Here is a 24,749-nt window from a genome sequence, read left to right as displayed (position 1 = left end):
ACATATACATTGCTTTATAGATTGTAATTACTGCATTGCTCATTTTTTGAAATTAATTTCTGATAGATATCAAAAATTTCCTTCAATTCAGTAATCTTCAAATTATCAAATTCAGAATCCTTGTATTTTTTCCAATCATTGGGCATAGTTGCATTAAATAGAATCGAATTAATGGAATCCATCTGTCTATGTTTATTGTTACTGTTCGACCGTTGGACATGTAAATATTTATCATGACTACTATTACTATAAACTGAACTTCTCTCTATTTCAATTGAAGTTTGGGAATACTTTTTGTACAGGGTTGTAACAGCAGGAGGTGTGTATGACCTCATTTTCCCGAGAACACTCCTCAACGAAGAGTCAAAAACTGCCCTAAATCTTTCGTATGAATTATTTTGAATCATCGGTTCCGTACTTGTATGCAATAATTTGGAAGAGCCATTACTCCCATTTCTGAAATTGTTGGTATCTACAACAGGCAAAGTGACTTTATCTGAAATCTTACATTCAAACACTTTCTTTTCACATTCAGCCAATTCAGCTACTAAATCCTCAGAAAAATCCTCTAATGTCAGGCTCCCAATAAATGTCAGTGCAGCATCTAGATTTGTCAATGCGTAAAGCTCGTTTTCGACCAATTTTTTCCTGTACCTAAACAGCTTGATGTATTCACAATTAAAGAAAAGATTCTGTGGATTTAACATTATAATATAATATATTAGTAAGGAAAGATAATCGTCATTGGACATAAGTTTAATGTCCGTTGTCATTGCCGTATGCAGTTGCAATACACTTTTCATCTTGTCATAGGGGGAAATTGACTCATCAATCAGCTGGTGGAAAACAGAATCAATAGTAGCAAACAGGCTTTCGTTGTCCCCTATGTCCATAGTCATTGAAATACCAAGGAAATCTTCAAGAGAAAATTTATCATGGGAGCAGAGGTTCAGTATTCCTCCCAATTTCACATTTAGCAGCGTATTATACTGAATATACTCTGGCGTATTTCTAAATAGATTTTCGACGTTGAAAGCTTCCGGTTCAGAAGAACTTTGACCAACTAAGGAATTCTCATTATTGATGCATTGAATATTATTATTAGAGTTAGGTTTCTTCATAGGAGAAGAAACTGCAGTACCCACTTGTAAAAGTTTTTTGAAAATGGCATTCTCACAAAGTTCCAAGTATCTATCAATTGTGACGTTATTAATTTCATTTACTCTCATCATTTGACCGATTTCTTCTGGCGTCAACATCTGAGTTGCATTATTATTTGAATCAGAACTGAATAAAGATGAAGATCTTCTATTTCTTCTGCCTCTCAAATTATTGGTATTGCTACCACTTCTACTTCTTGCAAAGATCCCACTCAGTCCACTACTCAGAGTCTCCTTGGCATTGAAGAAAGTCCCACCAGATGAAGTATTAGTAGGAGCACCTGCAGCTGAGCTGCCACCATTGGATAAGTACTGGAATGCAAATTTATCAAATTTAATATAAAAAGCTTGAAATAACGAGGAAAGTTCGACAATACTTAGCGGCTTTGCATATTTTGGCTCCTTCAGGTCTGTAATGAAATCATCAATCATACTGGACAACTCCATGGGCAATTCCTGAGTATTCTTCCATATTTCAGCTATTTCTTCCTTCGTTAATTTAACTACTCCGGAGGTATTAGTGCTTGGACCCTCCTTATAATCATTTTTGCCTGAATTCGAAGCAGTTAGCATCTTGAAAGGCTCACTCTCGTTTTGTACAATTACAGGTTTTTGAAAAACTGCTTTAACACCGTACGATTCCCTTATAGATTGAGCAGGATCAAAGTTGGGATTTGTTATAGGAGGAGTAAATAACTTCATCTAATATAGGCTTAAAAAGTTGTCTCACCTGAAGATTCCCCTATCGTTCCGATCTCCTCTTTTTTACTGAGCCACCTGACGCTGCTAACTTTTCCTTGCTCTGTACAACTAGAAAGTATCCTAACAGTCTCTCTTGCTTGCAAATCAATTTTATTCACTACAAACAACTAGCGTTAATCAAAGAGGTCTTGTGCCACTGGAGCTTTAAGTTATGTCACGCTTCCCTGAACCTGAATTTTTCTTGATCTATTTCACGCATTACGTTTCCAATTGAAAAACTGAAAATATCTAGAACCTTCGAACTTTTAGAACGAGATGAAGTTATAATCAGAATAGTAGATATTTAAGTCTGTTTATAGCAGCGTACAGCTTCTGATTTAGTCGGTGAAGTATCCTAGCTTGTATGTGTATTAGCCGGGACGAATTATTTATGACTGCTTAAAGGTCCATGCCTGTATAACTGAGTCTCGTATAGTTGAATTTGTGTAATTTGTACAATTCAAGAAGGTCTAATGGGGCTGTTCAAGCACAAAAGACAGCATGCACCCGATCCAATAGGCATTGGGAACTATAAGAGACGCAAGCTGATAGAAGATTTTGCGAATCTCTCTTTGGATGCTAATTCTCCTACTACTCCATCTTCAAATGACGTAGCTGTTACAAAAATCGTACCAAGTCGTGTTGATCTTCCTAAATCTGTTAGGGATAGGCTTCTCATGTTTCAGGATTCAGAAGAAGAAGAATCATACTTGGATAATGGGATACTCATTTCCAAGATAGCGGAATGGATTAAGATGGAGGCTTCACAGATGGTGAAATGGGTTGATTGGAGACAGATGATCTATTTTACTTGGCTGAGATGGTATCAGTCTACTTTTCTCCCGAAAAATCATTTTGATGTCGAAGGTGACTACGATGTCGATTTTTTACAGTATGACAGGTTATCAACTACTGATAATGACAAGGAATATGATGATATGGATATTGACATGCAGGGATAAGTCTAGTACTTCCGTTTCTTATATTTACTTATATACAGATTATGGCTTTTCCTTCTCATAATATAGAATGTAAACATATTTATCTTCGGAAAGAACATCAGTTGTTCTGGCTTCTTTGACATTTGTGTCTGATATATGCCAGTATGGGTAAGCCGCCAACGATTTAATGCGTTTGTATAACCTTTTTGAAGTGCCTGTTATAATGCTTTCGATTTTTGATGCATCGAATTTATCTTGTGAATATTTTTTGATCATGGGAGAACGATTGACGATAGTATCCGTATTTCTTTCTTTCATAAGATCTGGTTTCTTTCTGTAGCACTGATAATGGCCCTGAACATGAGATCCAGTATGTTTAACAACAGATTTTAGCTCATATTTTATAGGTTCAGTACGCTCAAATGCATCATTGATCATCACCTGCCTTTGCAGATTCAAAGACTGTTCGTATTCCACTCTACATGCGCTTCTTGTTATAGTGGCTCCATTAAAAATAGATCTCGACAGATGGACAATAAGCGAAGCAGGTTCCTTGATTACTGCGTTTTTCTTTATTATATTTGATTTGAAATTGGCCGTGACACAACCATTTTTACTATAATGGTCCACATAGAATGACACATCCGCTGGTAAGTCATCATTAATGTATAATGTTAATATCTGATTTCTCAGAAAATTCAAGATTGATTGTTCTTCCTGCGAATATTCAGGAAGTTGATTCAAATATTTTTCATTTTTCAAAATCATATTTACTTTACAATACAGGCAGGAATATCCTTCGATGATTTCATCTTGAGAATGCAGGATCAAGTCTGTCAGCTTTTCTGAGTAATTCCCTGGAACAGCAACTTCAAGCATAAGGAAAGGTGAATGAATAGTTTGAGAGTATTTATTACATTGTAAGCACATCAGATAATTGGATGACACACCCTCAAATGGAAAGCTGCCTATTTCAATATTGGATTGAAGTTTGATATATTCAGAATGCAACGTTTCCAAAAGTATTTGAGTAAATTCGTGTGCATCATTCTGATCGGATGACATTTTTCTCCTAAGAGTGTCTTCCAGTGTTTTAACAATATTTTTGGCGGAAACAGTCTGTGGTTTCACAATAAGGCTTTGTAACTCATGAAGTAACTTAATTAGATTCGCGTGGAGTGGAGCCAACCGTTCAAGTTCAAAAACCTGTCCCTCATCTACCGAATGAAGAGCCTCGACAAATTGGTTGAGATAAGTAGTGAGCGACTCAATCGGTACCAAAGCCTGTAAAGAAGAGTTTAAGAAACAGTCATTTCGAGCGTTTAAAAGGCCCGTTGTAAATCGATCTAACCTCTTTGATTCCTCTATAGATAACGGCCCCTTCTTTACATTAAAAGCTCTGCTAACGGATGGAAGTAACACATAAAGGGACGCAGTAAGTAATAGTCCACTTGATACTGCACGCCTTGACCACATCCTAGGGTTCCATAAGAAGTTAAGGGATCGAGCAGCAACTTCCCCAATGAACATGCTATTGAACCAGTTAGAATTAATCATTAGAAACTCATTGATAACCATCGCATCGTTTTCTCATCTAGATACTCTCGTCGTAACTGGAGTCGCCCTGTTTTTTTGCTGCTAACATTCTTTAAATAAAACCGTCGGTAGATAATATAATGGATAAAATAGTAAAAAATGCACCATACTATTATGTAAATTTTTTCGATGAATTACTTATTATTTATGCATATATACTATTTGTATGTCCAGTTCAGGAGCCTACACTTCCATATTCAAGGGCCCACTTTTCATAATGAGCTAATGAGTCCACCGAAACGCTTTTCTTTACTGTCTTCATGGCATTTTTGAAGTCTAGGATAGTGACGCCTCGTATATTGTTTAAATCAATATCTATCAGTTTTTCCCCAAGATCTCTAATTGGTTCCATGACAGCTTCTTTTGCTAATGCTGTAATATCAGAGCCCGAATACCCTGCGGTTAGTGTTGCAACTTCAATAATTTCACTTTCAGTCAGGGAATGCTTTTGCTTTGACAGTAATTTCGTTAAATGATATTGCCTTGTTTCAAAATCGGGTAAAGGAATATATAATCTTCTTGAAAACCGCCTTCTAGCAGCCTCGTCAATAGTCCAAGGTAAATTTGTTGCGGCCAATAATAGCACTCGAGTATCATAACCGTGTGATTCCTGAGTGGTAGCACTTGATAGAGAGGACCACTGAATCAGCAATTCAGTTTTCACCCTTCTTGATGCTTCATTTTCACCATCTGATCGGTTTCCCAGTAAGGAATCAATTTCATCTATAAATATAATAGATGGCGCCATCTTCTTGGCCACATAAAATAATGCTCTCACCGATTTTTCAGACTCTCCCAGATACTTTGAAAGTAACGATGATGCACTTATACAGAAAAATGTAGATTTTGACTCAGTCGCCACCGCTTTGGCAATCATTGTCTTCCCAGTTCCTGGGGGTCCAAAAAGTAGCATCCCTCGTATGGGTTCTCGTAAACCTTTAAACAAATCGGGTCTTAAAAATGGATATACAACAGCCTCTTTCAATGAGTTTTTGGCATTAGTTAAACCTGCTATATCTTCCCAGTATATTTTTTCATCTGTTACCATAATCTCATTTAAAATTTGCTCACATGCTGCAGCATCTGCTCCTGGAACAGGATTTAGTTGATCGATACTTCTATTCGTGAAAGCTGAGCCATCATTACAAGGTATTGATGACTGAGTCAGAACGGGTGAAGTAGGAAGTGACCTTGATTTTGAACTATCATTGTTCATTTTTCTAGGACCTTCATGGAAATTTATTCCCTTTGATGATCTAGTATCCTTATGAGGAGCATCCAACGATTTCCTAAACCTAGATGATGTTTCTGACTTTTGTGCAGTCCTCACATTGGTTTTCCGAATAACTGGCTTAGTATATTCATATTTGTCCTTTAGAGCGTCTGAACTTACCTTTTTAGTGTGTGGATTGGTTGCCACTCCCTTAACTTTTGTCGTTGAGGAAGGTCCGGTTGGTCTCTTCTGTGATAGTTCGCTGTTAAAGGTTCTCCATGCATTTTGGGCCGCACTTCCAATATTTGATTGACGCAAGTCAGAACTACTGGGCGGCAGGGGTACTGTTATTCTAGGCTCCTTTACCTTTTCAATGTTACTTTCATTTGTCAAGTTTTTTTGCAATAAAGAGGATTCCTTATTTGAACTTTTGATTTTAATCGTCTTTTTAGGCTCTATAACTTCATGATGTTTTCCATTTTGTATTTGGATGTCATGCCCCATTTTCATTTTTGCTCCTAATTCCTGTAACTTTTCTTCCTTTTCTAAAAGAGCCAGTTTTTGCCTTTCTTCTTTCTTTCGACTCTTCAACTCTTCTTTTGCTATTTGGGCTTCTAACTTAATAAGCTTCTTCTCAGTTTCTAATTTCATCTGTCTTCCTTTTTCCTTTTCATCCTCTAATTTCTCTGTCACTTGGCTGTCCACTTGCTGTTTGATCTCCAATTCCAACAATTTTTGTCGTTGCTCTTCCAAGGCTTCCTCACAACGTTTCTGTTCCATCCGTTTCTGTTCGTCCTCTTCAGCTTTTTTTTGCTCCAACAATTTTCTGTTTCTTCTTATTCTTTTAGCCTCTTGAATTATATATTCATCTTCATCCCAAGCATTATTAGATTCCTTGCCTCTTGTAGAATTCTTCTTCCAAATCTGAGAAATCTGACTTTTTAACAACGAAGAAGAGCCTGACTTGGAATTCATTGATGCAAATGATGAAGAATCCAGGAGTTTCTTCCGTTCATCTTCAGGCGCATAATTCACCAGTTCATAGGACTCCCTCCTCAATATTCTTACATCATGGCCCAAAAGTTGAAAATCCTCAATCATATGTCGATACTTTGGTTCCTCTTCCATAAGTCCTTTCAACCCATTCTTCAGATCGAACTTTTTAGAGACTTTTTTCAATCCGTTATTTACGTATAAAAGAAGATCATCCAACGCTTTAAAAAGTTTTGGAAGTCTCCTATAGTCCTGTGATGTTCTGCACATTTCCAAACCATTCTTCAGATTCTCATACTGGTTGTTACCAATAGAATACAACAATTCTAATGCCTGTGACAGTGTAAAATGGAGAGGAATTATAAATTTATCGTTAGTCATAATTTTCATCCCATATGCTCTTCTCCTATTCAAATTACGTTTTAATCAACTTCTTATAACACTGAACTGTATGCATGCATATGTTTAATGAAGCGTCAATTATCTCAAAGGGTTTCAGTTCATCTCGACGATGTGAATATCCAATTCTGACTTCCTCCCGCTTCGGAAATCCATGTCGAAGGGACCTCTACAGGCCATTCTTTTGTGCGCGGCGTTGCCAAGAAAAACTCCGCTAGCAAATAAGTCGATTGGCCAAGAGAAAATCACTATACTGACAGTATGCTATCGCTAGATCGTGTGAGGTATCAGTGTAAAGAGATTGATCCCACCCTGGTCGTGAAAGTTCTTACATTATCTCATTAAAGTTATTTAGTTTTCATCTATATACCGGGTTCTATAAATCAGTGTGTTATTTGTTCTCGTTAGTAGTGGGTTCATCATCGTTGCTATTGTCTTCATTAGAATCACTGCTAGCGTTGTTCGGATCCTGTTGAGGTTCGGAGTTTAGTGTGGTCGACGTTGATGCAGGTTCCTTTTCTGCCGTTCCCTCTACATTGGAGACAATGTTAGGGACAGTGCCACTTGATTGCTCTTTATTGGCGGTGTTCATGTTCATTTTCTTTCCTCTCGTCCCATTTAGCAACAATGGAGGCTTTGGCCCTTTATGGAGTGGAATTTCTGATATTTTGGCAGATCGTTCGGGGTCGATGTTTATTATACTCGAGCTTGAAGTATGTGAATGAGATGATCTTGTTGGGACATGTTTTCTTTTGCAGTATTTTAGTTTTTCTTCTTCAGGCATTATTCTCACGTTCCAATTCTTGAAATCCTTGAAAATACAAATTTCTTTATTGTGTCTTGTTAATCTCCTGAAATATAGAGACAAGGAGTTCAAAGTTAACCCACTATTTATTCTGAATTTTTCCAAATCACTCACAATAATTTTCCTAGTATCTTCCCTTGGTTGTCCAAGTTTATTGAAACGACCCAATTTAATGCCTCTATCGCACTCTGTTTCGATATAATCCATAATAATTCTTCTAGTAGGAAAGAAATGAGAATCCTCAGTAACTTTCCATCTTCTCCATCCATACATATCAATCAGCTTCTTGATTGATGGTTTACCATTTATCCCAATATACCATTCTGCGTACAAATCCCATATAGTTTTATTTTCTCTTGAAAGTTTGTACTTAATATTTTCATTTGGATTTGGCTTCGAAAAAATATCAGTTCGCTTTTCAGATTTTTTACCTTGTTTATGATCTGTTGTTTGATCAACCGACTTGTGGTTTGTTCCTTTAGAGGCCTGTTGCGTTTTTATTGTGTCTATCATCTTTATTTGAGAAAGGTTCCCTGGATTTGTGATAATGCCCACATCGCCACCGGAAGATGGTGCCTCTTTATTATCTCGGCTTGTCGTGTCATTCACTCCACTTCGACCAGACTCCTCTGTCAAGTTTGCATCTGGCAGTTCTGTATCCTCGCTCATGCGAGTAGCCCTCAGCAAGCTTTCCATATTATTGGACTTTTCTGCAGATGTGATCGCTTCAGTTACAGTTTCTATAGTAGGTTGACCTACACCTTCTTCGATGAGGACCGTTGAAGTTTGATTTTGGTTTGGTTCGTCAATTCCAATTTCCATATTAGTGGTAGTGGCACCATCTGATCTCTCTTTTTCATCAACATCAATCTGTTCCGCGAGTTTATTAACAGTGTCAACCTTCGAAGCATCAATATCGGTCGTATTATTCACTGAAAATTCTGTATTAGTACCAGGTTCGTTGATTTCTGTTTCAGGCTGACTATCTATGAAGAATCCTTGGGAGGACTCAAAATTGTTTACATTTGTTGAATTAAATACTGGAATTCCCAACTTTGGGCTAGGAATAGATCTTGATAAAAGAGAGTTTAGGGCAGTCTTAGAGGGTGTTGGTTTATCTTCTACCCTTGCACGTTTAGAAAATGGCCAGTTAATCGACATATCTGGAGGTGGAGAAAATGGACTTGTGACAGTAGGATTCGCTGGAATCGCTGTGGGTAGTTTTCTTTTCTGAGCTACGTTCTGATATAATGACCTCTTCATATTTGCTGCCTCTTGCGATATCAGGTCAGCTACTACTCGAGATTGCGACTGTTGTTGTGGTGGTTCCACTATTGGTGAAACAGGATTATTGAAGTTTGGATATGGGGTAATTGGTGCTAGGGTCGGAGTATTAGTAGAATTTTTATTTGTATATGCAGTTTGGGAGCGAGATTTCTGTGAGCCGTCACTAGACTGGAAGAGGTTGTTGAAAAACTGTGGATTAAAAGAATCTCTATCAAGTATAATAATTCCCCCAGGTTTATTCTGTTGGCCAGCTGTCTCTCCATTTTCTCTGCTATGCGTAATAGTGTTGAGTAAGCTGGTGTCGGGGATTGAACCAGATAACAATTGTCTTTGTAATTGTAATATTTGACTGCAAACAGAAGTTAAAGAATTCATATCACCTTTCAACTGAGTGATTTGCTGGCTCAATCGTATATTCTCAGTAGTCAATTTTTTTGATAGTTCAAGAAAATGTGACTCGACTTTCTCTGCAAAGGGATAGCTATCATTACCAGTATTTTGGTTAACATTACTTGTATCGTTGGCTATCTTCATGTTATTAGTTATTGGATTGATTGCATTATTATCGATCTTATCAGTTACTTGAACACCTTTAAATTCATCACGTTGAAACAGGTCTGGAATAAATTGGCAAATAAATTTAACAATATTCGGTAATAATAGAGCGTGTTCATTTAAATATTTTAAATCCTGAATGATAATTCTACCCATAAATTCAAATAATTCACATAAAGAATGTAAATTATAATTTGTCCTATCGTGTAAGAGCACATCTTGGCGGAAAGAAGGTAGCCATGGGAACACTGAGCTAATCAAATCATTTGAAGGGTTAAAGTTTCCAGAACGCGGTACTTTAATTGAAGAGTTTGTCGTGGCATTTAAAGTGTTTTGTATGTATACGGCTGGGTTCAGGTCAAAAGAGATCAAATCTTGTTCTAGGAGCCTTATAGTGTTATAATTGTTCAGAGTTATTGGAGGATTTGGATGGCTCCATCGTATTACAAAATAGACGGCTAATGAAAAGATCGGACACCTAGAAAGATCAGGATCTCTAGAGACGGTGTTAAAATATTCGTAAGATTGAAAGGATGAGCCATCATTCAATTTTCTCAAAGTTAAGGAATCTGGATACGTTTGGTCTACGATTAAATCAACCAATCTTAATGATGGTAAACTTTCCACGTCAACTTTGAAATATGATTGTAGAATGTATTGTGTTATTGTATAAAAATTAGAGCTTAAATTGGTACTGTTATTAACAGACTGTTCTTCTTGCTGTGATAAATAGAGTTGTAATTGGTTAGTAATTGATATTGAAGTTGAGTTGTTATTATTTGGAGGAAATGAGGGTGACAAATTTTGGATTCTTGGTACATTCGATGGTACAGAGGTTGACCGAGCCGGTATATTTTGGTTTGTGTTGGGACTTGTCGAATAGTATTGATTTGCTGATTGTTCTAATATGTTCATGATTTGCTAATAGTACAATTTTTAATTTGAATATTCAAAAAGGAAGGAAAGATGGAATTAATTGAGAAAATTCATATTCCTTTACAATATCTGATCTGAAAAGAGGACGTTAAACCCAGTTGAAGGATGGAATATACTTCTTACGAAAAAATATGTGTGTCTTCTTAGCAGTTAATTTGGCACCTTCAAAAACCCAAATTGTGAGTAAACTAAAAAAATGGAAAAAAATAGAGGATGTACCATACCATATCATAGTTATAAATTAACTGAATATTATTCATTAATATATAGCAAAGAGAAACACCGTTTTTTAAGTTTTGAAGATTTAATGCAATAGAAATTCTGCGGAGCAATATTACCGTGACTCAACAGACGCTATATTGGTAATAGTTCTTGTTTTTCCCCTGTGTGAATGGCTAGAGTACTGCCTTGCTATGGAATATTATCAATCACCGACTGTTTAAAGTTAATCTCGTTAACGTCAGTGACACTATGCTATCAAAACAGTGGAAGATGATGGGCTTCTGAACTTCTTGAAATTTACGGGATTCCAATTTTTATTTTGTTTTGATGTTGTTTTCGCCAAGTGACAATTTTGCGTTGTCAGAGCGCGCCTGGTTTCCTTGGCATAGGAAAGAAGAAGGAGGCAATGAGAGAAATAGTAGTGAACATAAGCCATGGCGGTGTGATAATGATATGTGCAAGAAGGACAAATGGTGAACAGAATATTGACATTGGGATGCATGCAATTTTATGCTTTCACTTACTTTGGCTTCCGCCCAACACAGTGTTACTACTCCGTTGTATGCCATAAGCAGGTAAGTAATTGGTGCCTGGTATCGGACACGCCGTGACACTTGGCAGAGTGGGTTGGTGGCATCCCGCTGTGCCTTTCCTGCCTGGGAATCCATAGAGGGAAATTTCGAGATGTGCCATTTTTATTTTGGCAGGCAGATGAAAAATAAATGGAAGCTGGGTGTCTGGGTGAATTAATTGTAATATCATATATACACTTCGATCCTCCTGGCTTTGCAATTATGGAAGTTGTATACTAACTGTTTCAAGTGTACATGCCATTTACTTGTGTCTGTAATTTCTATGCGTCTTTGTGCAACGGGGCTCTTGGTCACTCAAACTTTGTAAGCCAGTGCCAGAAATTTAATTCTTTATTTAGTCAGAAGAGCGAGTTCACGATTTCCAGACTGTTCATCATTAGTACATGTGGAGGACTACATTTGATAAGAAATGCAGAATTTCAGTTGATCCGGTGGGAATGTGTTGTGATATGGTGTGTGTCTTCTTCTTCTTCTTCCATTTCGTAATCTAACTTTCTTCGGAGTAGCGTGACCCCAGGTTTTATATACTTGCTCCGTGAAAACACGAGGATTCTTGTTCAAGTAGAACAAATGGCAATTTTGCATGCCAGAAAAAAGAACAGTCGCAGCCAGATGTGGAATCGTAACAGTTTCTAAAAGATGAGAAGTGAAATATACGTATGCTATGCGTTTTTTCTTTTAGTCCTTCTCCCCCAGATTTTCTCGAAGGAGATAAAGTATTGTATAGTTTCTATATTTAGTTTAGGATCGGTACTTTAGTATCCCATAGACTCAACACTTCGTAATCCTTACGTTTACAGTGAACTTGCCAGTAGTAGAATAGTCTCGGTAAGATGATAATCGATGCTAATGAGATTAATAAAAAGATAAATGCAGCTTTATATCCAAGTCTCATCGTAATAGATGAGTACACAATCAGATTGGTCAATAATGATATCTTGAAATTGGAAATGTTCAGTAAATTCGGTATTATTATATTAACTTGCACAGAAATCAATAGGAAACAAAAGACTTGTGTTGTAGAGATCAATCTAGAGGCCAGCACAGCAGCATTTGCTAACAAAATATTTGTTGATAAATTTGACTGTTTTTCATTCTGTATCAATTCCCCCCTGCCGTCCATAACTGATGACGGAGATGAGGATAAACTGTATATATAGAACATGTTCAAACAGAAGGACAACGTCCAAATGGAATCAGATGCCGTAGTCTTGGAAAGTGATTTCAACACCGGTGATAAGGTTAATATTGTAAATGCCATTATCATTGACGATTTGAAATTTAACAAAGATGCCAATTCCTCAGATTTGTGATTGGAAATTAGTATTACAAAAAATGTCACAATGCATGTGACTGGAATTGGATTGTACTCGTAGTAGTTGATATACGTGAATGTGATATAAATGAAGCATGTATTCAGTACCATATGATAAAGTTCTAAAAAATCTGCTCGTATTTGTGAATAATCATAATCAAAATCTGGTGGCCTTTTAGATTTTTCTTTAAGCTTTTCCGCATATAATAGGAAGTTGGGATCTGTATAATTATCTGGATAGTCCTGTCTAATCCATAGCAATCGCTTCCAGGGCTCCTTTTCTTTCATTTAACAGATTTCGATTTAGAGTTACTTGGCAAACCTTATATCTTTCACACATGCAAAAAAGTTTTAAAAACACTAACAAAATATGTTATTGTAAAACACAAATAAATTGGGAAGAAAGCGGCAACGATGAACCTGAATAGCTGGAGATTTTTAATAGTGACGCTGATTTAGTTGCAAAAGATTAACTTACGTATATCCTAGTTTTTTTTATGTTATTTTTTTTTTGCGAAATTGATATTCACTATTTAATATGCTTTCAATATCTGAAAATCGATATTTAAGAATTGACGTATTGGAAGGTCAAATGAAGATCCTCCAACGACTTTTAAATGGAGGAGATATCTAGAACTTCTTCGGTAAAAAGGATATATACCACAAACGAAGATGATATTTCAAATGTGGATGAAGAGTTAGATTATGAAGATGAGGAGTTTAACGAAGATGAATTCAATGATGAAGTGGGCTACTTAGATATTCCAAGAACTTTACCAAAGACAGATATTTTTGCAGAACAACACTTAGGCTTATTGAGGAGCCAGATTCCCCGAACTCAAAGTTTAAGCTCGTCTTACCCCAAAGGGTCTCCATTTCGAAATTTGAGTTCGACATCTGGTCGTACAGGTAGTCTTTATACCGATATGGAATATTCAAATTTTGAAGGTCTATTTGATGCAAAACTGACTCGAACAATCAGTAGTAATGGACAAATCAAGAGGATGAACACTAGAAATAGCTATAGACACCGAAATACATTGAATACGAGTAAATTGGAAACTAGACCTAATATAGATGGCCAGGATAAACTATGTTTAGAACTACGGGGACTTGAGGAGGTAAAACGAAGCGCTAATGAAACGTCAATTTATGACGGATTTCCCGAAGGTTTTGAAGATAAATTGTTTCATCTTCGACAGACACATAGCAAATTGATTCAAATATTGAGAGATCGTAATGTAAGGCTAGAAGAAGAGAAAAGGCGTTTGATCACCGCTAACACCATAACACATGTAATAAGTACCCACACTGCATCATCAACTATGGATGAGTCCGTGAATACCAGCACTGCGATAAAAGCCCTGAGTAAACCTAATAGGGTGGAGATGAATACCATTACAGACGAATATAAATATGCTATGGAATTGGCAAAAACACTCAAGGATTTGGAATGAAACGAAATATATTTACCAAGCCCAGAGGAGATAGTTTATTAGCGGGGCTATTAAATTGTTCGTCATGGATTGAACAAATATATTCGACGTTTTATCCGAAAGCACCTAGAAAATACATTATTACTGGAGGCCACTGAACTAGAGAGATCCTTCCGGTCACTTAATAAGGACTAACTAAGAGGTGCAGTGCCATGGTTTCTTTTCGGATGGACGAGAAAGTACTAACGACATCCATTCTCCGCTTACATCCTGCATCACACAACTAATCAGTATATAACTCTATATATTATAACAGCATCTCATACGTGAGACATATATGCTAGTAAACCGTGCAATTACTGTCACATGAATTATTCTACCGGCGAAATGTTTCCATCCAATAAGAGACTAATTTCGGCATCGATAAATTACTAGGTCACCGCGAGCGAGAAAAGATATACAAAGGGATAATAAATTCATGAATTGAATAATAAGCATATTCGTTAGGTCAAGCAAATAGTAGAGCTAAAAGGAGGTTACGAGATGAATTTACATAGATTGCCACTCAGAAATACAGCATCGTATGTTAATAGGGCTGTTATTGCAAACACTCTTCGTCGTCCTAGTATCTATGTAGCTACTCGTCAAATGTCCACTCCATCCAAAACACCAGCACAAGATCCTAAAACAAAGGCGCAATCAATTATGGACGCAATTCCCGGTAACAGTATCATATCAAAAACCGGTATCTTAGCTACATCGGCAGCAGCCGCGGTGTACGCCATCTCAAATGAATTATACGTTATAAATGAGGAATCTATTTTGCTATTAACATTTGGTGGTATTGTAGCCTTAATGATTAAAATGGTTGCCCCAGTCTATAAAGATTTTGCAGATTCAAGGATGAAAAAAGTGTCTGATGTATTGAATGCTTCGAGAATAAGACATGTTGACGCCGTTAAGGAAAGAATTGAGTCTGTTTCTTCATTGAAAAATGTTTCTGATACAACAAGAGTTTTATTTGATGTTTCGAAGGAAACCGTCGAATTAGAGGCAAAAGCCTTTGAAGAGCAACAGAAAGTTGACTTAGTTAAGCAGGCCAAATCGGTCTTGGATTCCTGGGTAAGATATGAGGCATCGCTACGTCAAATGCAACAGAAGCAAATGGCAGAGACTATTATCAAGAAGGTTCAAGGAGAGTTGTCTAATCCCAAATTTCAAGATAAAGTATTGCAACAATCCATAACAGAAGTAGAGAAATTGCTTGCTGAATTGAAATAGAAACGTTCGGTACCCAGTACAGTTATTGAACAAAATGTAGTAGATATTCTTAAAAAGTAAATAATAATGTTCCCTTTATAATTCTGTTCGTTAAGATATGCAGCATGTTACGACATGTTGAATACACGACAATCAACCAGCAACAGCTTATCGGATGTGAGCATTCGAATACACTTCCAACGTCATACAAGACTTTTATATTTAAATGATATTATTGAGGATTGTACATATTAATATATAAGGTAGATGGTAAAAATACCAAATAGATTAAATGAAGGTTTCGTATGGAACTGGAGCTAAAGTTTGTGGAACATTACCTTCAGTAGAAACGACACGGGCTTCTCTTGGTTGAGCTGGTTGTCTCTTTAATTGAACAGCGACACCTTGAGCCTTGGCTTCAGCTCTCTTAGCAGCGTTAGACTTAACTCTTTCTAAGAACTCAGTTCTACACTTGGAGTGCTTAACGTGTTCAACTCTTAAGTTCAATCTCTTTTCTAAGTATCTGTTACCGACCATCTTGTTAACAATAACACCGACGGAAGACTTGGTGACGTTGTAAACAACCCCGGTTTTACCTTGGTAGAACTTGTGTGGCATACCCTTTTGGATAGAACCATTGGCCTTGATATCGACGATGTCACCAACCTTGTAGACCTTTAAGTAGGTAGATAAGGCAATGGCACCGTGCTTTCTAAAGTCACGTTGGAACATGTAACGTGTACGAGATCTGTAACCGTGACTAAATTAAAAGGAAATCATAATCGTAGGGATTATTGTTTCAATATTGTTAGTAAAACTGTTTATATCAAATGACATTTTGGAAACAAATGATGCCCTCATAGCAATCATAAACTCAACGCCGGAGTGGATTTGCATCTATCACCTAATCTTCCCAGGTCTGCAATGCGACGGAACAGTAATTCGAACTACGGGTCTTGTTCTATGACCAACTCATGTCACAGGTATTCTGGTTAAATTGGGCCCAAATTCATATGGATATCGTTTCAGTTTTTAGATGGACAGTTATAATTTCATCTATCAATGTGACTTAAATTCATTCATTTGTTCAAATCCAAATTTCCCATTGTGTTACATACGATTTACCCATTTTTGTCTATAGTTCTTGTATGGTCTGCTTAAAGCCTATACCTCGAATTAGAGATTAATTCCTTTAATATCTTATGTACTTCTACAGCCAAAGATGCATTGGCCAGCTTCGCAGTCACTTACTGTAGGATAGCACTGTGCGGTGAGAATACAATGTGAGGTGGATGGTCTCCGGTGAATTGACACGGGCTCAACCCAGCTGTGGGTTGAGCCCAACGCCATCGAGTAGGCAGCTGGGGTCTTCAGTTTCGCTAAGCGACCGTTCTGTGATTGGACGAAGTAGGCGGAAGTTGGTATCGAGATTCTGCCTAATGTTCTGTCTAATGCTAGGCAGACGATGCGACAATTACAAGTTCGGAGTACAAGAATTCGCATGATTTTTAAATTTTTCAACCAAATTGTTCGTCTCTTTGACAAAAAAAAAATACCTTTCCAAATGTGTGGTAAGGGTGTTTTAATTGTGTGTGGGTCTTAACAGTCAAACGAAAATTCAGAAGGGTTCTCTACGTAACTCCACTAACGGGATTCATACAAACGAAGTAATAGATGAAAATTGAGTATTAAACCATTACGAAAAAATTATATATGTTACAGTCCCGGATATAAAGAAATAAGATGCTTTTCTGTTGTCATTAAGTTGTTACCATTTATTCTTCATCAACAGCTTCACCTTCTTCCGAGTTCTTACCAGAGTTCTTTCTGGCAACTCTACCTGGTCTAGCACCACCAAATGGAGAAGTGGAAGCGAAGTCAATGTGCTTTTCGGAGTCTAATCTAACCATGAAAGATGGGATGGTGACGATTTGCTTACCGACAGCAATGTGTCTTTGGGTAATTAAAACTCTAGCGTGATGAATAGATTTGGCTAAGCCTAATTTGTAAACTTGAGTTTGTAATCTTCTTTCCAAGAAATCTTCAATCTTTAAAGCTAAAACATAATCTAATTTCTTCTTGTCTTCCGATAAAACACCGACTCTAACTAATCTTCTGATTAAAGCGTTACCTTCGAATAACCTCTTTGGATCCTTTTCATCTCTAGTTAAAAGATCTCTGGCAGCACGACGAATCTTAGATAATTGGAAAGAAATTCTGTAAATTTCTCTCTTATTCTTTAAACCGAATTCACCAGCTAATTTTAATTCAGCGTCAAGACGAGAGGACTCATATGGTCTCTTTGGAGTAGAGTACGTTTTTGAGTAAGTTCTTGGGGCTCCTAAAGATAATGTTAGTCATTGTGAAACACATAGATTACGATCAAAGCCCTGTACATAGATATTATAAGAGAATAGAAGAGACAAAGATGAATATACCGTGAGGTCCTCACAGAGGAAGAGGTGCACACGAAGATAGTTTCACTTCTGCAGAAAAAGAAGATTGATAATAAGCAATCTTCCCTTCTGTCAAAACTAAGAACGTCTCCACCTGAAGTGTCGGGAATTCAGTGTGTAGGCATAGTGTATCTTAGTTACAGAAATGAAAAAGAAAAATATTCAATGAATCATTCTTTTTCAAATATAATATTTATGAGGACCCGATCCTCCATAGACAACATATAGCTGACTATGTTTGATTACTTCATAATTGGAAGACATACTTGGCATTGTTTATATGATTCTATTTTAGTTTGGTTTTCTATAAGTGATCAATAGTAATGAATTAAAAGTTGCGTTCTCGATATATGTAATTCAATGAAAAATTTCTCGAAGACATATGAATTTAGTTCATGCGAAGAAACTACGCGACAGATCAATGTTATATTTTTTAGTGGAAAAATTAAAAAAAAATGGGAGACATTTTTTCAATTAGATGTGAGGATGTTCACATAATGTACGGATGTAACAGTCAAACTTGAGAAAAATATTTTACCCGTAGAAATAGTAGTGAGAATCATTTATACGTGCCGTGTTTTGGGCCCTGCAGTGGAGTTATAGTAATCGCTATATGCAAGATGATGAAAATTAGCTTACAATAGGAGGGGCAATCTCAATTTCTAGTTGTTTGCACAAACAAGAAGAAAAAAAAAATGTGGTAGATTTTCTAAGTATCTGTCATTCGAACGGGGAAACTGTAGGCTACTAAAATCGCGAAAAAAATTATACTTTTTGCCGCCGCCTCCTCCATTTCAATAAAAATGAGAAAGCCAAGCCAAGCGAAATTGAATTTTCTAGCTATCATTGATATCAGTTTACACGAATCGCAGCAGTGAATTTTCTAATACAATTTTTTTTTTTTGTTTACTTCGAAAGCGTCAGAAAAAGATGCGTATAAAATTTTCTTAAGTGTAGCAATTTTTTTGTCTTGTTTTTTTTTTGGTCTCTCTACCGAAGCCGCCCTTTAAAATTTGTTATATATATAAAAAAGGAATCTCTTCACTCCTAGTAAAAATGGTTTTTTTGTGCCACAAAAACGGGCAATTTATTTAGGTGACAAAAAAAACACACAAACACGCATAAGCATACCTCGGCGGTTAAAAAATTTTAAGGGTTCAGATTATATACATATATAAAGAACCACAAAAATTCAATTTGGTTTTAAATTATTAGACAAAAAATATGACTTCAAAAGTTTCTAGGTTAGATAGACAAGTTATACTACTGGAGACCGGGTCTACGCAAGTTGTTAGAAATGTAGCCGCCGACCAAATGGGGGATCTTGCCAAACAGCATCCCGAAGATATACTATCGTTACTGTCGAGGGTATATCCCTTTCTTATGTCGAAGAAATGGGAAACCCGAGTCACGGCGGCTAGGGCAGTTGGTGGAATTGTATCACATGCTCCACTTTGGGATCCAAATCAGGACGATGATGATAATAATGAAATTAATATACCTAATACTATTAAACCAGAAGATGATGATGAAACAAATGCTAAAATTAAGTTAGAAAATGAATTAAAAATAAAATTGGAAGAATTAAAAGAATCAGACATTGATCTTTTACAAGATACTAAATCTTTATATTGTCTATCTCAATGGAATTTAAACGAACTGTTCAAATCTGGTAAAATATTATTAGCACAAAGTGTCAACGATTTTAATGATTCAGCACCTTCTACGATTTCAGAAGCTCCAAATAAGCAACTCAAATTAGAACAATCAAATAATAATAATAATAATAATAATAACGACTTAACTACGAAGAAATCAGCGAGGATGTTGGCAATGGCGAAACGTAAAAGGAAAATACAGGCAAAAACACAAACAAATAAACCCGTAGATTTAACAGAAAGTTCAATATCGAAAACGTTGTTACAGCAGCAGCAGCAACAACAACAACAGAATGATAATAAAGCTACACCACTAGTAAATCCTAAGTTAGAAATTACAGAACAAGTAGATAGAAATAAAATTATGATAGAAACTGTGGCAGCACCAATATTAGAAGAACATGAAAAAGTCGCAGGCCTCGTATGGCAATTTCAAGGTATTTATGAACTTTTATTAAATAATTTAACGAATGAATCATGGGAAATTAGGCATGGTGCTGCATTGGGTCTAAGAGAATTAATGAAAAAACATGCATCAAGCTTAAGTAGGGTGAAAGGTAAATCTAGAGAAGAAAATGATCTTAGAAATAAGAAAAATTTAGAAGATCTAGCAACTAATTTACTGACAGTTTTTGCTCTTGATAGATTTGGTGATTACATTTATGACACTGTAGTTGCTCCAGTAAGAGAGTCAGTGGCACAATCAATGGCGGCTATATTACTTCACTTAGATGATGACCTTTCACTCAAAATTTTTGAAAAATTAGAACAGTTAGTATTACAAGATCCAATAATTACGGGACTTCCCAATAAAATTTGGGAAGCAACACATGGTGGATTATTAGGAATTCGATATTTTGTAAGTATTAAATCAGAATTTCTGTTAACACATGATTTATTGGAAAGAGTTGTTAATATTGTACTATATGGTTTGAGTCAATCAGATGATGATGTTCAATCCGTTGCTGCATCCATTCTAACTCCAATAACAAATGAATTTGTTAGATTAGATCCAGATAAAATTGATATTCTCATTACAACGATATGGTCTTCATTAACACAATTAGATGATGATCTTTCTTCAAGTGTAGGATCTGTAATGGATCTATTAGCAAAATTATGCCAGCATCAAGAAGTTTTAGATATTCTTAAAGGTAAAGCTCTCAAATTCCCATCTGAATGGTCATTCAAATCTCTAGTACCAAAATTGTACCCATTTTTACGTCATTCAATTTCTTCTGTGAGAAAAGCTGTACTAAATTTATTAAATGCATTTTTATCCATTAAAGATGATACCACCAAAAATTGGTTAAATGGTAAAGTCTTTAGACTTGTTTTCCAAAATATTCTATTGGAACAAAATCCCGAAATCCTTCAACTATCATTTGATGTTTATTCTTCATTATTAGAGCACTACAAATCAAAGCATACTGAAAAGTCATTAGATCATGTCTTTAGTAAACATTTACAACCAATTTTACATCTTTTAAATACCCCTATTGGTGAAAATGGTAAGAATTATAGTATGGAATCACAATTTATTTTAAAACCTTCACAACATTACCAACTTCATCCAGAAAAGAAAAGATCCATTTCCGAGGCCACTACAGAAACAGATATTCCATTACCAAAAAATTCCGAACGTATTAACATTGATGCTCCAATGATTGCAGGTGATATTACATTGTTGGGATCAGAAACTATTATTAATACAAGAATTATGGGTGCAAAAGCATTCGGCTTAACCTTATCATTATTTCAAGAATCTACTCTACAATCATTTTTGAGTAATATTCTTGTTCGTTGTTTGGATTTACCATACTCTACACCAAGAATGTTAGCTGCGGTTATATTGAGGCAATTTTGTTTGTCCTGGTTAGAACATCATGTCGACAGTGAAAATTTACCACCATTCGTTGCAGAAATTTTTGCCACTGAGATAAATGAACAATTATTAAATCCTAATTCTTTACCAGTGTTTAGAGAATTGGTACCAAATTTAAAGGCTTTAAGAACTCAATGTCAAAGTTTATTGGCTGCCTTTGTCGATGTGGGGATGTTGCCGCAACATAAGTTACCAAGAATTGCCATTGTTGTCCAAGGTGAAACTGAAGCAGGTCCTCAAGCATTTGGTATTGAGACTGCCGAAAAAGTTTTTAATGAATACTATGACAAAATGTTCAGAGCAATGAATAACTCCTACAAGTTACTTGCAAAGAAGCCTTTGGAAGATGCTAAATATCGTGTTTACATGGCTATTAATGCCGCAAAAGAGGCTTCGAGGGCTCGTACTGGAAGTATCATGGCTAATTATGCTGCAGCATCTTTACTTTTCAGTGGTGTCCCATCAAAGTTGAATCCAACGATTAGATCTCTAATGGATAGTGTCAAAGAAGAGAAAAATGAAAAATTACAACAAATGGCTGGTGAATCTCTAATTCATTTAGTCAAGGAATTACTTAAAACTAACAAAGTTAATGCCGCAAATAAAATTATAAAAAATTTATGTGGTTTCCTTTGTGTTGATACTTCAGAAGTTCCAGATTTTTCAGCAAATGCAGAGCATAAAGATATCATTTTAACTTTAATCAAAGAAGTTAATGCATTAACTGCTCAGGAAGATGTTGCTTTAAGGAAGATGACAGAGGATGCAAAATTGAAAAGAAAAGGTGGTCTTTACACACTAGGTAAATTATTTGAGGCATTTGGTGACGTTGCTTTATCAGAAATTCCCCAAGTGAAAAGTTTACTCTTTGATCCATTGAATAATATTGAAAATTTGAAAAAAGATGATGAGGGTGCATTTGATAATACTATTGGTCAATCAATTGTAGATGCATTAGGTATATTGAGAGCATTGTTTCCATTCATGAGAGAAGAAATATGTGACAATGAAATTGTACCTCATTTTTCCACTATTCTTACATTTTTAAAATCCGAACTTTCAGTTTTACGTTATTCTGCAGCTAGAACTTTTGCAACCCTTGCGAAGATTTCTCACGTTAAAGTGATGCCATTCATTATTAGGGAAATTCTTCCCCTCATGAACAATGCTGGATCAACAGTAGAACGTCAAAGTGCCACCGAATTAGTGTACCATTTATCATTAGCAATGGGCACAGATATATTGCCATATGTTATTTTTTTAATTGTTCCATTATTAGGTCGTATGAGTGATTCCAATCAAGATGTTAGGAATTTGGCAACTACAACATTTGCTTCAATTATTAAATTAGTCCCATTAGAAGAAGGTATTGCTGATCCTGAAGGTTTACCAGAAGATTTGATGACTGGTCGTGAGAGAGAGCGTGATTTTATTCAACAAATGATGGATCCATCCAAAGCTAAACCTTTCAAATTGCCGGTTGCTATCAAAGCTACGTTAAGAAAATATCAACAAGAAGGTATCAACTGGTTGGCATTTTTGAATAAGTATCAATTGCATGGTATTCTTTGTGATGATATGGGTCTTGGTAAGACGTTGCAAACAATTTGTGTCATCGCCAGTGATCAATATTTAAGACAAGAGGATTATAAAAACACGAAGTCTGTTGAAACAAGGCCTTTACCATCATTAATTATTTGTCCACCATCTTTAACAGGTCATTGGGAAAATGAATTTGAACAGTACTCTCCATTTTTAAAGACAATTGTTTATGCCGGTGGCCCATCTTCAAGAATACCATTAAGAGATAAGCTTGATTCAGCAGATATTGTGATCACATCATATGATGTCACGAGACATGACCTGAATGTATTGGTTAAATACGATTATAATTACTGTGTTCTTGATGAAGGTCATATTATTAAAAATGCACAATCTAAATTGGCAAAAGCTGTTAAACAAATACATGCGAACCATCGTCTTATTTTAACTGGTACGCCAATTCAAAATAATGTTGTAGAATTATGGTCATTGTTCGATTTTTTGATGCCGGGGTTTTTGGGTACAGAAAAAATGTTCCAAGAAAGGTTTGCAAAGCCAATTGCAGCCTCTAGAAATAGTAAGACTTCATCAAAAGAACAAGAAGCTGGTGCTCTGGCTCTGGAAGCTTTGCATAAACAGGTATTGCCATTCATGTTAAGAAGACTAAAAGAGGATGTTCTATCAGATTTGCCTCCAAAGATCATTCAAGATTATTATTGTGAATTGAGCGATTTACAAAAACAACTTTATGAAGATTTTGCCAAAAAACAAAAGACTGTTGTTGAAAAAGATATTGATAACACTGAAGAAGCAGATGAGGGTAAGCAACATATTTTCCAAGCATTACAATATATGAGAAAATTATGCAACCATCCTGCTTTAATTCTCTCCCCTGATCATCCACAATTACGTCAAGTTGAACAATACCTGAAACAGGCAAATCTGGAATTACATGATGTAGTAAATGCACCAAAGTTGAATGCGCTACGTACTTTGCTCTTTGAATGTGGTATTGGTGAAGAAGATATGGATAAACGATCAGAATCACAGTATTTGACTGGGCAAACTGTCATTTCACAACATAGAGCCTTAATCTTTTGTCAATTAAAAGATATGTTAGACATGGTCGAAAATGACTTGTTCAAGAAATATATGCCGTCGGTTACATACATGAGATTAGATGGTGGCGTAGATCCTAGAGATAGACAAAAAGTTGTACGAAGATTCAATGAGGATCCTTCAATTGATTGTTTATTATTAACAACTAAAGTAGGTGGTTTAGGTTTGAATTTGACAGGTGCAGACACTGTTATTTTTGTTGAGCATGATTGGAATCCAATGAATGATTTACAAGCAATGGATCGTGCTCATAGACTCGGTCAAAAGAAGGTTGTCAACGTTTACAGAATTATTACGAAGGGAACTCTGGAAGAAAAAATCATGGGTTTACAAAAATTCAAAATGAATATCGCCTCTACGGTTGTTAATCAACAGAATAGTGGTTTAACTTCCATGGACACTCATCAATTATTAGACTTATTTGATACAGATAACGTAACTGCTCAAGAGAATGAAAAGACACCACAACCTGCAAAGAGTACAGGTCTGGAAGATGTTGCCAATGAAACAGGGTTGTCAGGAAAAGCGAAAGAAGCCCTTGGAGAATTGAAAGAGCTATGGGATTCATCACAGTATGAAGAAGAGTATAATTTGGACAATTTTATAAAGACTCTACGTTAACGTTCAAAGTAAGTGG

The 24,749-nt window shown here is 36.0% G+C and overlaps 11 protein-coding genes across 11 annotated transcripts; 4 read left to right on the top strand and 7 right to left on the bottom strand.

The window, feature by feature from the left end:
- Nucleotides 1-14: 14 nt before the first annotated feature.
- Nucleotides 15-1,862, bottom strand: MUK1 (guanine nucleotide exchange factor MUK1; the record flags this gene model as incomplete). The annotated part of the gene is made up of 1 exon (XM_003957335.1): nucleotides 15-1,862. One exon carries the CDS (start codon nucleotides 1,860-1,862, stop codon nucleotides 15-17), a length of 1,848 nt encoding a protein of 615 aa, XP_003957384.1.
- A 512-nt stretch (nucleotides 1,863-2,374) lies between these two features.
- KAFR0E00940 (uncharacterized protein) lies at nucleotides 2,375-2,863 on the top strand (the record flags this gene model as incomplete). The annotated part of the gene is made up of 1 exon (XM_003957334.1): nucleotides 2,375-2,863. One exon carries the CDS (start codon nucleotides 2,375-2,377, stop codon nucleotides 2,861-2,863), a length of 489 nt encoding a protein of 162 aa, XP_003957383.1.
- Nucleotides 2,864-2,902: 39 nt separating this feature from the next.
- Nucleotides 2,903-4,399, bottom strand: UBP16 (putative ubiquitin-specific protease UBP16; the record flags this gene model as incomplete). Its single annotated transcript, XM_003957333.1, has 1 exon — nucleotides 2,903-4,399. One exon carries the CDS (start codon nucleotides 4,397-4,399, stop codon nucleotides 2,903-2,905), a length of 1,497 nt encoding a protein of 498 aa, XP_003957382.1.
- A 214-nt stretch (nucleotides 4,400-4,613) lies between these two features.
- On the bottom strand, nucleotides 4,614-7,034 carry YTA6 (putative AAA family ATPase YTA6; the record flags this gene model as incomplete). Its single annotated transcript, XM_003957332.1, has 1 exon — nucleotides 4,614-7,034. The coding sequence occupies one exon, from the start codon at nucleotides 7,032-7,034 to the stop codon at nucleotides 4,614-4,616; it is 2,421 nt and encodes an 806-aa protein (XP_003957381.1).
- Nucleotides 7,035-7,434: 400 nt separating this feature from the next.
- GCR1 (transcription regulator GCR1) lies at nucleotides 7,435-10,605 on the bottom strand (the record flags this gene model as incomplete). Its single annotated transcript, XM_003957331.1, has 1 exon — nucleotides 7,435-10,605. One exon carries the CDS (start codon nucleotides 10,603-10,605, stop codon nucleotides 7,435-7,437), a length of 3,171 nt encoding a protein of 1,056 aa, XP_003957380.1.
- Nucleotides 10,606-12,177: 1,572 nt separating this feature from the next.
- Nucleotides 12,178-13,044, bottom strand: GPI2 (phosphatidylinositol N-acetylglucosaminyltransferase; the record flags this gene model as incomplete). The annotated part of the gene is made up of 1 exon (XM_003957330.1): nucleotides 12,178-13,044. The coding sequence occupies one exon, from the start codon at nucleotides 13,042-13,044 to the stop codon at nucleotides 12,178-12,180; it is 867 nt and encodes a 288-aa protein (XP_003957379.1).
- A 329-nt stretch (nucleotides 13,045-13,373) lies between these two features.
- Nucleotides 13,374-14,213, top strand: KAFR0E00890 (uncharacterized protein; the record flags this gene model as incomplete). The annotated part of the gene is made up of 1 exon (XM_003957329.1): nucleotides 13,374-14,213. One exon carries the CDS (start codon nucleotides 13,374-13,376, stop codon nucleotides 14,211-14,213), a length of 840 nt encoding a protein of 279 aa, XP_003957378.1.
- A 522-nt stretch (nucleotides 14,214-14,735) lies between these two features.
- Nucleotides 14,736-15,473, top strand: ATP4 (F1F0 ATP synthase subunit 4; the record flags this gene model as incomplete). Its single annotated transcript, XM_003957328.1, has 1 exon — nucleotides 14,736-15,473. One exon carries the CDS (start codon nucleotides 14,736-14,738, stop codon nucleotides 15,471-15,473), a length of 738 nt encoding a protein of 245 aa, XP_003957377.1.
- A 267-nt stretch (nucleotides 15,474-15,740) lies between these two features.
- On the bottom strand, nucleotides 15,741-16,581 carry RPL21B (60S ribosomal protein eL21; the record flags this gene model as incomplete). Its single annotated transcript, XM_003957327.1, has 2 exons — nucleotides 15,741-16,212; nucleotides 16,571-16,581. The coding sequence occupies 2 exons, from the start codon at nucleotides 16,579-16,581 to the stop codon at nucleotides 15,741-15,743; spliced, it is 483 nt and encodes a 160-aa protein (XP_003957376.1).
- A 646-nt stretch (nucleotides 16,582-17,227) lies between these two features.
- On the bottom strand, nucleotides 17,228-18,181 carry RPS9A (40S ribosomal protein uS4; the record flags this gene model as incomplete). The annotated part of the gene is made up of 2 exons (XM_003957326.1): nucleotides 17,228-17,793; nucleotides 18,175-18,181. The coding sequence occupies 2 exons, from the start codon at nucleotides 18,179-18,181 to the stop codon at nucleotides 17,228-17,230; spliced, it is 573 nt and encodes a 190-aa protein (XP_003957375.1).
- A 951-nt stretch (nucleotides 18,182-19,132) lies between these two features.
- MOT1 (DNA-binding ATPase) lies at nucleotides 19,133-24,733 on the top strand (the record flags this gene model as incomplete). The annotated part of the gene is made up of 1 exon (XM_003957325.1): nucleotides 19,133-24,733. One exon carries the CDS (start codon nucleotides 19,133-19,135, stop codon nucleotides 24,731-24,733), a length of 5,601 nt encoding a protein of 1,866 aa, XP_003957374.1.
- Between the last annotated feature and the right edge of the window lie 16 nt (nucleotides 24,734-24,749).

Source organism: Kazachstania africana, chromosome 5 (assembly GCF_000304475.1).
Source record: "Kazachstania africana CBS 2517 chromosome 5, complete genome".
Classification (NCBI taxonomy): domain Eukaryota; kingdom Fungi; phylum Ascomycota; class Saccharomycetes; order Saccharomycetales; family Saccharomycetaceae; genus Kazachstania; species Kazachstania africana.
Note: the sequence above shows the minus strand (reverse complement) of the source record. Positions and strands in the feature narration are given on the sequence as shown.